Source organism: Nasonia vitripennis, chromosome 1 (assembly GCF_009193385.2).
Source record: "Nasonia vitripennis strain AsymCx chromosome 1, Nvit_psr_1.1, whole genome shotgun sequence".
Lineage (NCBI taxonomy): Eukaryota > Metazoa > Arthropoda > Insecta > Hymenoptera > Pteromalidae > Nasonia > Nasonia vitripennis.
In genome coordinates, this window is record NC_045757.1 from 7,606,170 (window position 1) to 7,623,266 (window position 17,097).

Below are 17,097 nucleotides of genomic sequence, written 5' to 3' on the forward strand. Positions count from 1 at the left end.
GTCGTTTAGCACAAAAAAAAGATAAACAGTGAGCAAGCGAGAGAGTGAGCGAAAGAAAGAAATTTAACAATATTTGAAGGATTGCATATTGTAAATAAACAAGACATATTTTCTATATGAAAAACGTCGCTCGGTGAACAAAAAATTGAGATCGACGACTCGATGAATATTGCAATATTATATGATAATTCTTTCAAGCGATAGATTATAGTGTTTAATCGTTTTATGTAATGTAATAATAGAAAAACAAGAGGGTATTGGCAGAATAAAAATGAAAGTTCTGTATTTAAAACATGGATTTCTTCGTAGATTTATTAGTCATTCTGGTCGTCATTGCTTAACCTTCCCTGTTCTTCCACTTCCTGAAAAAAATTGTAAATTGTCCTAAGTATTAATTGACTTTTCGAACGTTGTTAATAGTAGTTAAATTCGGTTTACACACTTTTCGAATGGCGTCTATTACTGACATTCCTCCAGTGGCTTGGAAGAATTCATTTACTTCTTGCGGTATACAAAAGTGCCTGGTAGTTTTTGGCTGGATTCCCATATCTTCAGCTATAAATCTGAACTCTGGAGCTTCTGGTACTTCACTCTGAAGTTCCTCAAGAGTGAAAAGGGTACCTTTTGTGACGCTCTCGTTCAGTAGTCCAAAATCTACTATTTTTACTTTGTCTTTTTTGTACCGGATTACATCGAATGAATCTAACAAAAATAACAATACTTATGATGCAAATATATGGGAATTTAAAAATAATAAATTTGAATTTACGAACAATTATCAACTGAAAATTTATCTTTTATCTTCTCCATAAACAAACTTTTTATGTCTCTTTGAATGTCATATTTTTCATTCTCTATATGCCTGTAGTACTGTGAAATATCTCTCTGACAGATGCCAACTAGTTCCTTATTTACAACAAAGCAGCGAAATTCTGTACAAGGATCTATGTCCCTCCATCTTTTGAGTACCAAACATGGAGTTAGAGGACTGTCTTTATTGTTACTGTTCTTTATACTGCTTAAATCGTGCGATATTCTGTCCGAGCTCTTTAGGAGTAAGTACACATCTTCTAGGGAGTTGCACTTTAATGTTTTTGTTGCTGCTACCCACGTTGCATCCTGTTGACACAATACGTTTATCAGATTTGAATAATATTTTATGCAAATAAAGTGCAGGTGTTTATTACCGATGGTGTACTCCAGTTTGATTTTACGAATACTGCACCAAAATCATCTATTACTTCTTGGATCTGTCGACTAAAATCTGGGAATGTTGGCTGTTCCTCTGACTCCTATATCGGCAAAAAAGTTTATTCAAGAAGTAGATTCTACTTGTAGTAGTTTCTCACAAAGCCAAACATAACTTACTTGATCAGACTCGTCGTGATTTACAGCAGAGCCATCAGACCACTCGGAATTGCTTGGTAGACCACTGCTCGTGGCCTCTACTGGCAGTAGAAATGCATCGTGTTCCAGGTACTTGCAGACTTCCACTGGCAGTGGCAGTGTCACAGCTTCCAAGGCATTTTTGCTGAACAACGGGTACCAATTGCAGAACGAGCACTGAACTTGTGAATTTTCTGTCTTCATCGTTGTACCAAGTGATCTAAAACGTAAACATACAATAAAATATCGAATAGAGTAAATAAAAAATTAATAATAACACATAACCTGGAACGGTTAGATATTTTCATTACCAGCAGTGACAAGTATAAGGCATTTCAAATGTAGCGTCGAGTATTTGTATTTCTTTCCAGTAGGCAGCTTATTCTACCGATCAAATCTACACGCAATGTCAGTAGTTATTTGTTGACACGATCGAGACAAGCGAAATTCGACAACTGATCATTCAAAACGAAAACAACATGTTTAAGTAGAAACAGACGACAGCGCACGCAACTGATGTAGCGGCAGCAGGGACTTTGACGACCTATAGGTACGTTTGGTTTGTTGGCAGCACTCGAGGTTCCAGTCTCTAGAACTCTAACGAACTTTGATACCTATGTGTATATATATATATATATACAGACACACACATATCAACCTATATAGGTATACAATGTTAACATTGCTTGGGCTCATAATATATCCACTGGACATCCTAGTTCATTTCCGCATTCAAACTAGCGATTCGCGAATTATTAACGGTATAAATCGTGTAATAAATAAAGTCGAATCCTCAGTCCCGATTACAGCTCTCCGACGACGAAACTAAAACTTAAACTTAAAGTTAACACTTTTTCGCGGAAAAATGAATTTCAAACAAAGGTGACATCATGCAGCCTAGAGATCGCGCATCAGGGTCTCTCCTCTCAATCGGATTAAAACCGATGCGGCGAATATCGCTCGCAAAGCCAATAGACGCTCTTCAATTGCGCGCATAGTTCTAACAGCTTTTTCAAGTACTCTAATCGGTTGCAATTGAGAGCATTTATCCCACAGAGACTGCACAGCGTACCATACACACACGGCCACACAAGCCTCGCTCGCTAACGATCGCTAATCGTCGCACTGACTGCACGTTACGAAACCCAAAATACGCGCTCCGCATTTCAAGGAAAACGGAAAAAATAATCGTTCGATCCTTCGCCAAGAAAAATCAAGTCGCGCTGCGAAAAGAAGCGAAAAATTCTCGACATGCCCTGACGAGAGCTGCTGCTAGTCAGTGAGCTCGACGAGGGGTGGCGTCGCCGGTCGCGACTGCGCGAGTCTCATCGCGTAGCGGCGCTGTTGGACGCCCCAACCCCTCAGTGCGAGACTCGCCGCGAAGCCTGTCGCAGCGTCCGAGTTTCTTCTCTCTCATTCTCTCTTTCTCTTTTGTTCCTTCGTATAAGTATACACGCAGGTATACGCACGTTCGCGCGTCTTTAGCTCCTATCCCTCTTCTGGTGTCTCCGTATAGTACATACATAGGTATAACGGACAGGTGTCTTCGTTCTTTTTTCCCGGAGAAAAAGGTACATCGCGCGGAGATCAGTGCAGCTCGGAGATGTCACCGGTGTGAATGCATGTACAGTGCGGTAGAAGTGCGAACCGATATCATCTGACCTATCCCATACGCCGTGTGTGTTGTGCGGTGCGGGAGGACAGAGGCCCGATCGGTTAGGCACCACCTGCGGTAGCTACGCATTTTTTTTCCTCGAAATGTAAGGAGAAAGGAGAGAAGCAACGACGCTGCAGCGAAGAGTGAGAACTTCAGCGGAGGCGGCGAACATCAGAGCAGCGGCGGCGCAGCGTCGAACGGTGAGTGCCTGTGTGTGTGTGCGTGTGCGTGTGCGTGTGCGTGTGTGTGTGTCTCGTGTGTACGAAAATAAACGCTAGGGAAAAAAAGGCGAAAAACTGCGCTCTCTTTCGCAGCGATATGAATAGAACGTTAGAGACGCGTGTGTGTGGGTATACAAAGTCGTTTTTCGTGTCGAGCGATTCTTCGATCTTTTTCTCAAGTTATCGGTAATACATTTTCTAGGTTACATCGCGCGCGTTTAGGATGAGAAAGGAACACAACAATACAGAGTGTAAACTGAGTGTATATATACGAGAGACGAATCTTTCTCGCGAGAAAGTCTCGAGAGGAGGTGTATACTGCAGTTGAGCCACTGCCAGCGGTTTTTCGGCCGGATCGCCCGTGACACCGATTGTCCCGTAATAGCAAGAGGCGACGCACAAGTGCACTAGTACTAATGACGATTTCTCTACGCGTAGGTATGCCCATGGATTTTCATGCGGAAGTCGCGTACGGGGTTAGGGTTGACACTTCGCGTTAGCCGATCGCTGCTTTGTTACTCGCATCACACCCAGTAGTAATGAGTGTAAGGAGCAAAGACGCCTCTTTACGCGCGGCGCAATACGTTCAAGGATCTTCTCAGCTCAGCAGGTGATTAAGTGTAGGCCTAGTCAATGAACGTTTAGGACCGGTGTACACACGATAACAGCTTAACAGCGGGATGGCTTCCAAGTGGAGTGAGCTCGGCTGCGGTCAGACAGGCTTTCTCTCTCTCTCTCTCTCTCTCACGTATATACATGTATCTACACGTAAGTTACGCGTACGCTTGACATTTTGGGAATCGATCGAACCCACACGCGCGCGGATTCAGCCGCAGCCAATCTAGCTAATCCTGAGACAATATAACCTGCTTGGAATATATATATATATATATATATATTACGTCTCTCTCTCTCTCTCTCTCTTTCTCTCTCTGTGCCTGCGGTTTCTTCCGGCGTCGGCCGATAGCGTATCCGTCGGCGGCGGTTTCCTTTGAACTCGGCGAAGCTCCTTTCAGCATCGACTACATACACGCGATAGAGAGAGAGAGAGAGAGAGAGAGAGAGAGAGAGAGAGAGAGAGAGAGAGAGGGTCGCTTCATCGGCTCACAATGAGACAATGCACTGCAGCTTCCTTTGACTCCCGGCGGGTATAGTCTTAGATCTTGTCCTCGTCTCTCTTTTTTACATCAATGGGACCTTGTCCGACGACATTTTCGAATGACAAAGGGCTGGTCTTCACTCGCTTCTGTGTGATACAGAGATATGTAAAAATGTATTATTCGTCTTCGTCCACTTAATAATTAGCTATAGACTCTCCATCCGCATCCTCTATAGTGCACATTACGTAGCCGACTTTTGACTTTTAAAACAGCGGCTGATTCATCGCTCGCATTTTGCATCCCTGTGTGTGTGTGTGTGTTGTGCTGCAGTCGGGGTATAAATTTTGCGAATTTAAATACACGCGCGATACATCAACGTCGTTCGAAAATTACACGGCATAATTTTTGAATTTTCTCCGCAATTCAACGCGTATGACAAATTGAAAGAGTCTTTCAGGAAAATTAAACGCCGAGAGGAGAAATAGTTCCTCAGCGGCTGCATTACGCGCATTGCCGAAACTTTTTACTTTGCGGCTGTAAGTATACTGTAACGGAAGTTTTTATACAGTGCGTCTCTCCGTGATGTGTCCCGAGACGGAGTGGCTCTCAAAATTTCAGAGCTTTTTTTCTCTCGAGCTAATTGTGCTCGTCTTCCTCTCTCGTGATGTTGTTGCGAGCATTTAAAGGGGCTGTACGCGGATCGTTATCGTCGTGCATGTTTCTTGGAGAATATTTTCGACGAGGAGGGGGAGGAAAGTTTTTTTTTACATTAAAATAATGCTTTACGAGGAGAACACGCGGCTACTTCTATTTCGTAGCTGCTCGAAACTGCAACCTACATTAGCGTCTCGTTTGCAAACGAGAATATAACCTTTTTTTTATAATTCGCCTAAAACGGGGGAAAACACAGGTACGGCGCTAATAACTCGGATGACAAATGATGCACTCTCTTTCGTCGAGCGATATTTTAGCGTTGTTAGAAACAGAGAGCTTGCAGCTGAAACGGTAAATATTTGTTAACATTTCTCTCGGCTGATATAAAATACTGCGCTTTAGCACGGCTCGAATTTCGAGTAGCTTTGTTTTCGGAATTCCGCTGATGCAAATATTATTTTAGAGCAGCCGAACACAGGCAGCGGACCTTGAAAAAAGGTCCCGAATTCGCAAGTCTCGTCGCCTATTTCTCTCTCTTTGTTGCTAAGACTATTTTTAGTCTTAAGCCCAACTGGCTGAAAAGAATATTAAATTCTCGTAAACGATCCGAACTTTACGAACGCGCTGCGTTCGACTTTGCAGTTTATACGATCGAGCACAAAAACAGGGAAAGAATAGTTACGCGAGGTGATGACACGAGCGTCAGATGCAGCGAGTGAGACGAAATTCGAAAACACGATGATTGATGTAAATTTTTTTTGTGGAATGGATATATCCGCGCGCATAAAAACTGGAATTGAATTGGGCGAACAAGCCGTCCAAGTTGGCGTGTTTCTGACGGAGAGAATATTAAAAAGTATACCTCTGCGCTCCAGCAACGCTCTGCAGTCGCTCTAAGTTTTCGAATTTAAGAAGAAACTTGCGGCTGCAAATATTGAGCTTTGTGTACCGCTATTGGAAATTAATAAGTAACCGGGTTATTGCTTCAATGAAATTAGTTTTCTTAGTTTCTCAGGGTAATTCTTTTAATCTCACGCTCTCTAAAGTCGATAAAAAAATAAACGAATAGATAGACTCTCATCTTTATCACCTAATAAAATTGAGTAGTTATACAGAGAGAGAGAGAGAGAGGCCGATGAAAATTCCAAAGCAGTTCACCCGCTCTCTCTCTCTCTCTCTCTCTTTCTCGTCGCTTATAAAAACCTAATAGTCTTCTATCTCTCTTTCTCTGGCGAGTGCAAAAGCAAACTCCCTTCGGAATTTCAAAAATGACGAGGGCGAGTAATCAGCCACGCGGAGCATTGAAATATACGTCGGCAGCGGCGGCAGTGGCGCGCGCGGGAAACTTGGCCTCTCTTAAATCAGCCGGTCGAACGCGTCTGAAAGTTTAAGCGGCCGTAAGTCAGAAAAGGGGGCCTGGAAAGTGTACAGTCGTACGCGAATTTCTCGCGTCTGCCGCACTACTACTACTACTACTACTACTACTACTACTACTGCTGATGAAATTATTCTCTATTTTTCTCTCTCTTTTCGTACAAAATGTGCAATGGCATTATTTTACGCTACGTTCGTTAGTGGACTATCACACGCGAGTAGGGTTTTGTAAATCGTGGTCGTAAAATTTTCAAGCTTTTCTCATTGGAATTTATACGCAGAGTAGCGGCTATTTTTCCCCCTCCCATTTCGAGGTAATGAGATTCGGGTATACGCGCCCGCGGCAGCATTAACTTGTCCGGCCCGCCGACTGCCTGTGTGGGAGAGTAAGATGAGAGAGAAAGAGAAAAAAAGCCGCCCCGACGACGCTGATGAAAATGAATTCGCGCGCAAGCTCTTGATGCTCTTGTTTGCTAAGCGCGTTGAGCAAAGTAATTGCGCGCGGTTGGCCTGGTGCGATTAATATCTCCCTCGCGCGTTTCAAGTTTTTCTCTCTCGGTGAACTTATCGCGGTAATAAGTACAACGACGAGTAATTATACAAGGCTTTTTTCTCCTTTCACATCGTACGTACACAAAAGCCAGAGGCCGTGCGCGCAAAATGAGTTTACATTTCGTGCCCTTTGGCCCCGGGGGGGGGGGGGCAGAGTGAATAAAGCAGAGAGCTCCGCGTGTATTATACGGCTTGAAAATTCTTATTTAGGCGTCACTGCTCTCTCTCTCTCTCTCTCTCTCTCTCTCTCTCTCTCTCTCTCTCGCGCGCGCGCGCGCGCGCTTTGACTCGACACAGATATGCTCGAGGCAGTAGCAGCAGCAGCTCAACTCAGCTGACTATACACACACAACTTTCGCTCTATAATACTGGAGAGAGTTCCGTGTTGTGCTGCGATCTCCTGCTACCGCTGACAAAATTTCCAAAGCACACTTCAGAAGCTCGCGCTGTTTTGAAACAAAGCGATCTTTGCCCGCAAAAGAAAGAAAAATCCATTTTCTCGAAATTATCTCTCAGCTGCTAATTGAAAACAATGCCACAGCGCACCACGAGTAGCGTGTTGTGCCACATACACACACACACACACACACACACTCGAGAGTTGAGCGCGCGCGCAGTGTGTCAATGGCAACGCGTTGCGTTTCTATTGTTAGACGGCGCGCCGCAGCTCGGTGGTGTGTGCTTTCCCCGCGAGCTTTTCCCGGCCGAGTAGTGTATAGTAGGTAGAGCCGCGTTGCGCAACTCAAGAGAGAGAGAGAGAGAGAGAGAGAGAGAGAGAGAGAGAGAGAGAGAGAGAGAGGAGATCGCGGGATACACCAGAGCCTAGGCCACGGCCGCCGCCGTTGCCGACAGTGACGAGGGCTTGAGCTATGCGCTTCGGATTAGCATTTTCGAGAGCGCAGCGTGACTCGATTTCGAGCGACGATACGAGATTTAAAAAAGAAATTTTTTCAGCTGTCCATTGTACTCCGTATTAGGAACGCGACGGCGTTCGATGAAGCGAGTATTCGTTTATTTCGAAAAAATTAAAAGTACACATATTTTTTTTTTCCTGAAAAAAGTCAGTTCGCAATATACTCCGTCGAAATTAGTAGAGACGCACTATAAAAGCCGTCAGCGGCGCGTAACACTGTTTCGCCGCTGACGGCTTTTGCGAACGGCCGGTAAAAATTCATTTAGCGAAACAAAACACACGCTGCTGGTACTATAAATTCATCGCAGCGCATATAGCGCAGAAAAATTAATACACATTCCTCACCGCCATTCAATAAAAAACTAAACGGACCATACATGCAGCTACGCACGTGTATGCGTTCATATATCGATATCAGTTTTTACGGCTGTTCGGAAAAAAATACGAAGAACACGTACACGACATCGATTGGTCGTATACATCACACACACGCGCAGGATAACGATAAATTCCTTACAAAAAGGGTCCGCGATCCTCGCGCTTGTTAGAGTCGCTCTTTCTCTTTTGTCTCTGTGAGTGCGAGAGAGAGAGAGAGAGAGAGGGAGAGAGAGAGAGAGAAACTTGCGCGCACGATAATATCGAGGTCACGCGCGTTAAATTAATGATATACTTTGAATTAATGCGAGACTGTACATTACGAGGAATTATAACCCCACGCGTTATATCTCCCGTGAAATTAATTAATTCTTCGATATTTTTTAAATAAAATACAATTAACGATCAATATGTAGCTAGTTTCGCTAATTCCAATCACAATTCCTCAAAGTCTCGCTCTCCGTTTATCTAGCCTCTGGCACACACACGAGACGTATGCGCTCGTACATGTAAAGAACGTCAAAGACGACGGTATGGGTATGCATGCGCCCCCGAAAATCGATTAACTCGATTTCACGGCTTCACTGCGCCGAGCCGACTGCCAGGAGCCGGACTCTTACTACTGATATATCCTGCCTGCGAACGTTGCCGCCGCCGGCTCGTTTGCGCGCGCGGATTGATTGATTGTTTTTGAAAGAAAGAGAGAGAGAGAGAGAGAGAGAGAGAAAAGGTCGAACAATTTTAATTGAGTTTAACGAAGCTTTTTAGATTTTTCGACGCTTTGGATATTTAATCAACGTTCTTCGCATTCCAGTTGAAAATACAAATTTTACTCTTTTTGTTTCAGCGGTGAGTAAACCCTGCTACGGCGGATTGTTCGTAAGTAAAGTAATTTTTTGTATGATATAATATAAAAAAGAATTCTCGACTGTATGCAACACACATAGCAGGCCTATCGGGAGAAACTTTCTATTAATAAGCCCTCGTATTTATAGAAAAGGTCGTTTTATTAATACTATCTCGCACGAACTGCACCACATACATTTGCATAACGAGAGCTAGCCGTGCGGAGAATAATAGTCGCGTGTCTCCACGCGTGCACACTCTCGCACGTACGCATCGTAATTCTCTCCGCGAGCGGCCGGCATCGTTTTAGCAAAATGGCTTTTTCTTGAATTTTTCATCGGGAAATATATGCACACACGCACACTTGCACAGATAAAAATAAAACGCACACTCTCGAACGAGTCGATAAAGTTCAATGTTACCGATATAGGCGCACAGAGAGGCCGCTTATTATTACGCCTTTGTTTTTTTCACACGTGTAGCCGTCGTCGTCGACTTTTTTTTGCATCGTAATTATAATCGATTACAGCGCGTTCTCGTTTTTCTTCCTTTTTTACATCATCCCGCTGATTTTTTTTTTAAACACACTCCCGCTTATTTTTCACTTCGATGTAACGTGCGAGAGCGTATAACGCTGCTTAACTTTCCCGAAAAAGGACGCGCGGCGACGGCCCCGTTAAATCATAGTTTTAGCCGCAAGAGATAAAACGGAATCCCAACACTCAAGGATGGAGATGCTCTATATCCCCCGAGCGATTATCCGGCGATTTAATTCGACGCCGGAATGAACGAGGTGGCGCAAATCGCGCGCGAAATTTTCGTCACCCATAGACGAGTGGGTGGGAGGGGGGGGGGATCAGCTTAGATTCTCGCTCGCGTGAAATAGGAGGGGAAATTCTCGCGGTAAGCTTTTTATGGATGCTTCGAGTTCGACGGTTTAGGTGGAGGGAATTTACCCGATTAATTTGAACTTTCTCGATTTAGCGCGAAATTGCTTCGTTTATCGTGTAATAATGATGCGGAATGATTTAAGCGTTTTCGGCTTGATTCAAAAGTTGGTAAATTCACTGCGTGGATGAAAAACGAGGCGTACTTACCTCGATTGATGATGACCATGTGAACTCAGATGTAGTGAAACGTATCCCTTTTGGACTGTCCTCTCTTTCTCTCTCACCACTTGAACCTTTTGGTTCCCAGCTAGCGGCGATAGGTGGCGCGTAGGCACTTTCTGGCTTCCCTCAGCAGAATCTGCGCTCGGAATATATAAATAGAGGTGTATATGTCACCTATGCCAAAACTCTGCTGTTTAGTTTTTATTTCCGTCCACATAGATTTCTTATTGGTAGTAAGTTTATACCATTTAGAAAAGATAATCTGCGTTCGTTATTTTACTTGAAAAAAACCTCGTACCTATCTCATCGGCATACGTCTTCATAACAGTTGAAAATTAAATATTCACCTCGTAACCCTTCAAAAACTACTCTCCCTTCTTCCCATCTGTGCGAGTATAAAAACTCCACTAGACTCTCGCCAGCCGCTCAATTATCCAGCGCGTGTTCAGCCAGTCCAACTCCGGATGGTCTCTCTCCTCTCTCTCTCTCTCTCTCTCTCTCTCTCTCTCTCTCTCTCTCTCCCCCCTCTCTCTGTCGCGCTTTGCATATTCATACGCAAATTACAAACGCGCGACCAGCGGACCTACAAACACACGCACACACCGATGCTGGCTTTCGAATTCCTGAGAGCAGCAGTTGGCACCTATACTACTCTCGTTCCACGTAATTAAGCGCTAACAAGTCCAGTCCGACATATAGGCGCTGTTTTATTCCGTTTCGAGCATCGCGAAGGAAAGAAAGTTATATAGGAAACGCGAAAAACTCTCGGCGGCGATGATTAATCCGACCATCCGGATGTTCAAGTACAAGGCGAACAAAGCCATCTGCTCGCTCGCGACGTCGATAAACTTCGGGGTCGGCGAAGCCGCAAGACTTCGAGAGAGATAGGAAGCACAATTATGTACGATTACAGCGATGTGTTGCTGTGTGTATAGATATAATAGATATTTATTTCAGGTCCTAAAAGCCCATAGGGTAAAAGAAAAATTACAAGTAAAAGAAAGTTACAAGATGCGGTAAAAGTAACAGAATAAATACATATTTACAGGATATGGCAAATGTCTGCATTAATGGCTCTATGTGTACAGAGTTGCTGGTCTCTCGAATCGTCGATTTCCGCGCGTGCGAGAGAAACTTCCGCGTTTGTCGAAAGAAAAGGGAGAAAATTCGCGATGCAAGTTTTCGGCGTGTGTGTGTACGTACCCGAGCTCGCAGGCAATTTCGCCTCGAGCAACTTCGCTCGTCTTGTTTTTCTCTCGGCGTGCGGCGTGGGTGAGAAAGAGAAAAAGCTTCTTGACGGAAAAAGCGTCGCGGAATTACCTTCTCCCTCTCGCGCGCGGATGCTTTTTCTGCAGCCGAGCTCGTTCCGCTCGATTTTCATCTTTATATACACACCGAGCTTGATGTGGAAAAATAGAAAATCGATAGTTCTATTTTATCAATTTTTACAATTTACAAGCGGGACAATAAATTGCTCCGGTCTCTTTTGAAAGCGACGAAAGCTTTTTTTCATGGCACACGGTAAGATCAGAAGTAAAGCTCGAAGTGGTGGAAGCTGGCAGTAGGGGAGGAGAAAAAAGTACAGGGAATTTCGCGACCGCACTGCGTGTACACGTCTCCGCGATGTATAGCTCTCTCTCTCTCTCCCTCTCTCGGCAGCGTCGAGGCGTGAAATAGTGGTACCACGTATATGTGTGCTTTCCTCGAGCTGCAGTCGTGCGTATTTTTGCGGAATGCACAAACGATTTATTTTGTACGTATATTATGCACGTTTGAACCCTTGAGAATTGGAATATTGCGTTTTCAATTTTTACATTCTCTCGAATCAGAAAGCACACAATTAAAGGACGAAGTGTACGGTTGGTTCTATAAAAAGAAAGGGCAACAGTGTAACGTGTAAACACGCGCGAGAGCTCGTGGTAGCGAAGGTGTCGGAGCTACTCGGAATTTCCTTTTGTCGATCGCGGGGAGAGACAGATCGATCGACCTCGTTCGTCGCCATGGATCGTTAATTCCTGCACCTGTCGCCTTGCTCTAAAAATAATCCATCGACTCGTCCTCATTGAAGCGTCGCACACAAACACATACGTGTATATATATATATATATATATATATATATATATATATATATATATATATATATGCTTATTATACATTTATACACAACAATATAGTAATCCTTTTTCGTTCAGTCGTAAGTGCACACACCAAACGCATCCAGAAGAGCTCGTTATACACACACGAGCGTCTGGCCGAAGCGATGGCATACGTAGGGGTAAAAATAACTGCGAGACATAAGCGGGCACGTAAGTTCTTAATTGTACTTTCACCCGCGGCTAACGGAGACAATTTATACATTTCAAGGCAACATAGTTTAACGTCGCGACGACGAGCTTACACAAACACACACGGTCGCAATTAAGGCCACACACGGTTGTAGCCTCCCTTAATTAGCTTGATGTGTACATATGCATAACGTTTCTGGGGTTGTATTATATTCTGAAAAACGCGATACACTTATAACCCTCTCTCTTTCTCGCGTGCGCGAGCTAGCCCCGCGCCGACGTGTATAACGATGGGAAGAGTGTATAGGCAAGAAGAATAAAAGCCGGTTGGGCTGGTAGAAACGGTTACAAGGTCGAGCAGTAGTATATAGCAGTGCTCGTCGTCGGCATAGGCGCATAATTTTGCGCTGCACGCGGAATCGGCATACCGTGTGTGTGCTTTCGCAATTCCTCGATGCGGTGGTGGCGTCGTTTGCGTGCGAGAGAGAGAGAGAGAGAGAGAGAGAGAGAGAGAGAGAGAGAGAGAGAGAGAGAGAGAGAGTTTGGCCGACTGCCTATACGTGGTATCGACGGGGGATGCTACTGCACCAAGTGTCTGTGACGAGGAAATTTATAAATAGATCACACTCGATCGTCGAATTCGAAGAAAAAAATAATACAACACACCCCCATGTATACGAGTGCGCGATCTTGAAATAAAGCTCCCGAGCCGTTGCGACGCCGACGCGAGTGTGTCCCCAAGGTCGCGCGTGCAGCGGAATTTCGCCGGGGCTCTCGCACAGGTACATTACCCACACATATGCACACAAACATAGATAAGCATATAGCCGCGGCGCACTAACGAGTCGCCAGTGTGCGAGCGTATAATAACGTGCGCTGCGCGCGAAGAGTGATTTAGGAGTGAGAAGGGGGTAAGGGGGGAGAGGTGCACGCGATCGATGCCTGCGGGTCACCGTGAAGTCTGACTGCGTGTGTACTGACTCACTCGGTCGTGTTTTTCTTGTTTTTTACAGAGCAACTAACGTAAACGCAATTTTAAAGCTACAATTTTTCGCGGCTCCGCAATAACGATGAGAAAAAAGCTCCTTTTTGGAGCAATCGACCCGATGAATCAGCCGAGAATTGCGAGAATTTTTACGCGTCCACGTTATATGCGCACAGGGGCGAAACTTGTGTGTGAAATACCGCTACGGCTGCAGCGTGAGGCCAGATTTTCTTGGCACCGAGTCTCCGCGCGCGCCTATACGTCGTCGCGGCGCGTGTATACATCGTAGGAGTCAAAATCAGTTTATTGCTTATTGAAACTGTGTCAACTTTTCTTTCGGCTGCTCGTATTGTAGTTGGTCTAGACGCAAGACAACTGCTCGCGGTAAGGTAAGCGTGTGACGGGGCCGATTTCTCGGAACGCGTATGCGTATCACAATTGTAAATCGCGAAGACGTATTAGATTTCGAAGACTATACGAGAAAGAAGGTCGAAGTTATCCGCCGTCGTCGACGTCGACGACGGCGCATTAGTCACGGAAGAGGAGTCACTTGAGGATATGACAATTGACAAGCCGACTCGACGGCCTCGGCGGTTTGTATCGGCTTATCGACGAGCTAGTCGCGCAGCAGTCGTTGCCCGATAGTCTCCCCCGCTTATGTGCACGCGCTCTTACACCTATATATAATATATCTGTATACAACGCCGAGTTTCAGCTCGTATTTTCGGCGTGACGTGCAACGCTCGCTTTGTTTTCGGTCACGTATACGAGAATAGCAGCATCGTTTACTTTTCAAATTTCCCGCCAAAAGTCGTAGCCTCGCTGCTGATCGGTTTAGCCGCTTTCCCGCGTGTGAAGTTTCTCCTAACCAATCGATGGATGGGGGCCATCGATCAAGAACTAATGCCGCCGGTAGTCCGAAAGTGCGCAGAAGCTTCGGAGATATAGAAGCCGCCGCGGGAAAAAGGAGAGAGAGAATCCCCGAGACGCAACATCAATCGAGCGGCGTTTCCTCGTTTCTCTCTTTCGCCGTTGCAGTAGTGCGCAGTGAAGGAGAGAAAACGCTTTTGGGGCTCTTTACCTTCGAGAGGCTCGACTACGTATCGGCGCTTTATCAGGAGCCAGGCGCGCGGGTTTCGAAGCTGCGCTTTTAAGGCTGGGCCATTACTCTCAGCTTGACGTCGCTCGGGAAAAAGAAAAAACTTGTATGTGTTCCACGTGCAGGACTTCCACTTTTTTTTCGGACGTTCTGTATCTGCCCTCTTGGTTTTTTAGGTAAATCGGCTGTATCGAGACGGGGCTCCGAATATTTATTATATATAGGTCCTCGATAATTTATTTTTGCACAGAGAACGACCGGTTTGTGTTTTTTTGTAAAAATTACTGTCTCAGAACTTCGGCAGAATATACATTCTTAGAAAGGCACTTTTTCCGAGTTATTCAATTACGTGGAAAACGAAGACGCTAAAATATCGCTAAAAGATTCAGGCCTTCCGAGAACAGCGAAACTCCCTCAAGAGAGAAAAGACGGTGAAAAATCTCGAGCGCAGCTTTATTTCCATGAAAATTCGATGTAGACGAACGAAAGGACTTTTGGTTTACTCGAGAGCTCGCATTTTTCGCTCCTCGAACAGCTCTTTTCTCTCACCGATGGGCTAATGTCGACGGAAAGGACGTACAACGCTGTTAACCGCCAGCGAGCGCGTATGTCAAGAATAGGATAAATCAATATTGAAAAAACGTCGTGTGTACGTTGACAAAAACCTTGGTTTATTTACGTTATAAACTTTCACATTAATATATACATTACATGTATAATGTAGTGTGCTAGACACATACCACAGCGCTGAAATATCATTGGCTTCGAGAATATATTTATATGTATATCTAATACGGCGAAGAAAATCGTGTCACGCACAGATACAGTGTTTCGACTGACGACAGTAGTCGTGTTGGTCAATCGGTGCAAGGCGGTCGTCTTGCATATATAATTAGCCGAGCGTGTACAACCTTAGAAATTAAAGCTATCGCTGTAGCTATAGCGAATGTGCGGACGAGTGCTTGAAAAGCGACGTTATGAAAACGATAAGCGAGTTAATCTCGAGATATGCATTGTTATCTCTGTAATTCGAAATATGCTGGAGGAAGCAAGTCTTCTCTACACTCGAGCCGAAGCGGAAACTATCAACTTAACTATTTATATAGTATACTCGATTCACAGTCCAGTCTTCTCGCTGATCCATTTCCTGAAAGCGGCGACTTCGGTGTAGGCTCCTGGGTATCCCTTCTGGGCGCAGCCGTTACCCCACGACACGACTCCGGCGAGACGACCAGAAACTGCCAGTGGACCACCGGAGTCACCCTGGCAGGCGTCCTTACCACCAGCGGGATGAGCTGCGCAGATCTGACCCTCGGGAATACCGCCAAAGGCTGCGTAAGCCTGGTTGCAGACCTGACGAGAGATGACTGGTACCGAGACTGTTTGGAGGATCTCGGAGGTACGACCGCCTTGGCGGAGTGTACCCCAGCCTGTGATGACGCTCAGCTCGCCTGCCTCGACCGCCTCGTCGATCTCGAAGAGGCTTATGGGCTGACGGGTTTCGTCCAGGTCTAGCTTTGTGGCCAGCTAAAATTAGATATGGTGGTTTTGTAAATTTTTTACTTCAGAGGATTGTGAACACATGCGTGAAAAACGCAACCAACCTTGAGCAGAGCGATGTCGTTAATGGGTATCCCATGACGATTGACTCCATACTCCTCATGCCTGATCGACTTGACGACCTTATGAAGACTTCCACCACTGCTACGCTTCGTAGTACCAGCGCGAACGCTGACCCAGTCATCGGAATAGACGATGCAGTGACCGGCGGTCAGAATCCAGTCCTCGGCGATGATACTTCCACCGCAGAAACCAAAACCTTTAGCCTCGAGTAGCACCTGGTAAGGAACCTCCTCGATCTTCACATCCTTACCACCGACTATGCGACCCTGCGGTGTAAACGGGTTCAGCTGGTTACGCAGAGCTAACGGCAGAGCCACCGGGTCAGCTGTGGATTCAAGAGGAAATATCAGTGTTTTATTCAACGAAATACACAGCTCTATGTAAATGAACGTGGGCTTACCCTCAACAACAAGCACTAGAGCTGAGACAGCGAGAACTAGAACGGACGACAGCATGTTGGCGGCAACGAGGTGGTCTCTCCTCCGATGCTTCATCTCTCCGGGCTTTTTATACGAGTCGGTGCATCGATTTATCGGACTTCTTGCGACACCCTGCGCGCTCTGTATCTCGATTATATGGGATGGGCCATATCGAAAAGTGCACGCGCTGCTTTCATACGTAATGAGAAAATATTTGTCTTTTATCTCTCTGCAGTATGGATACGGTCGATTTTTTTTCGCGTGTTTTGATCGCAGACGATAAAAAAAGTTTGTTTTAATTTATTAATTATAGAGTATTTCTTAGGGGAAAGTAGGTCGGAATTCGTGTCTTATTCAATGTCTCGAGATACGATCGATTTTCTATGAAACAATGAACTACAATATCTATACAAGAATTCGGCTGAGATAAGAGGAGAAGGTAGACACATTCATTCGTGAATGGACTCCTATGATCGATTATAAAGATAGGCGCCC

The 17,097-nt window shown here is 45.2% G+C and overlaps 4 protein-coding genes across 29 annotated transcripts in view; 2 read left to right on the forward strand and 2 right to left on the reverse strand.

Annotated features, from left to right (window-relative positions):
* Nucleotides 1-205: 205 nt before the first annotated feature.
* On the reverse strand, nt 206-1,896 carry LOC100115146 (cell division cycle protein 123 homolog). The gene is made up of 6 exons (XM_001599908.5): nt 1,698-1,896; nt 1,369-1,606; nt 1,188-1,292; nt 774-1,119; nt 443-702; nt 206-362 (listed from the first exon to the last, which is right to left on the reverse strand). Exons 2-6 carry the CDS (start codon nt 1,588-1,590, stop codon nt 315-317), a joined length of 981 nt encoding a protein of 326 aa, XP_001599958.1. The 5' UTR covers nt 1,591-1,606; nt 1,698-1,896; the 3' UTR covers nt 206-314.
* A 1,241-nt stretch (nt 1,897-3,137) lies between these two features.
* The window catches only part of pHCl (pH-sensitive chloride channel), a 121,455-nt gene continuing 107,495 nt past the window's right edge, over nt 3,138-17,097 (forward strand). For 23 of the 25 annotated variants that reach the window (XR_004226479.1, XM_031921722.1, XM_031921742.1 and 20 more), the window contains exons 1-2: nt 3,187-3,243; nt 3,604-3,605. The gene's annotated coding sequence lies outside the window, so the exon portion shown is untranslated. Of the gene's footprint in view, nt 3,244-3,603; nt 3,606-17,097 lie in introns of all 25 variants that reach the window. The other 2 variants (XM_031921731.1, XM_031921728.1) reach the window with 2 other exon arrangements.
* Nucleotides 3,180-17,097, forward strand: part of LOC100679485 (trypsin-3) — a 34,289-nt gene continuing 20,371 nt past the window's right edge. The window contains exons 1-2 of the mRNA XM_008206533.3: nt 3,180-3,243; nt 3,604-3,605. The gene's annotated coding sequence lies outside the window, so the exon portion shown is untranslated. The remainder of the gene's footprint in view (nt 3,244-3,603; nt 3,606-17,097) is intronic.
* SP10 (serine protease 10) lies at nt 15,211-16,693 on the reverse strand. 2 transcript variants are annotated; one of them, NM_001172578.1, is made up of 3 exons: nt 16,584-16,645; nt 16,165-16,508; nt 15,212-16,087 (listed from the first exon to the last, which is right to left on the reverse strand). In NM_001172578.1, the coding sequence occupies exons 1-3, from the start codon at nt 16,636-16,638 to the stop codon at nt 15,677-15,679; spliced, it is 810 nt and encodes a 269-aa protein (NP_001166049.1). In that variant the 5' UTR covers nt 16,639-16,645; the 3' UTR covers nt 15,212-15,676. The 2 variants fall into 2 exon arrangements, with proteins under 2 accessions (XP_032452528.1, NP_001166049.1); XM_032596637.1 differs by having other exon boundaries at nt 15,211-16,087; nt 16,165-16,693.

Coding starts and splice junctions, on each gene's coding strand:
- SP10 (XM_032596637.1), bottom strand. CDS start 16,677: ATGAAGCATCGGAGGAGAGACCACCTCGTTGCCGCCAACATGCTGTCG. Junction 16,088..16,164: donor ACGACATCGCTCTGCTCAAG/GTTGGTTGCGTT, acceptor ATCTAATTTTAG/CTGGCCACAAAGCTAGACCT.
- LOC100115146 (XM_001599908.5), bottom strand. CDS start 1,590: ATGAAGACAGAAAATTCACAAGTTCAGTGCTCGTTCTGCAATTGGTAC. Junction 703..773: donor TAAATTTTCAGTTGATAATT/GTTCGTAAATTC, acceptor TATTTTTGTTAG/ATTCATTCGATGTAATCCGG. Junction 363..442: donor TAATAGACGCCATTCGAAAA/GTGTGTAAACCG, acceptor AATTTTTTTCAG/GAAGTGGAAGAACAGGGAAG.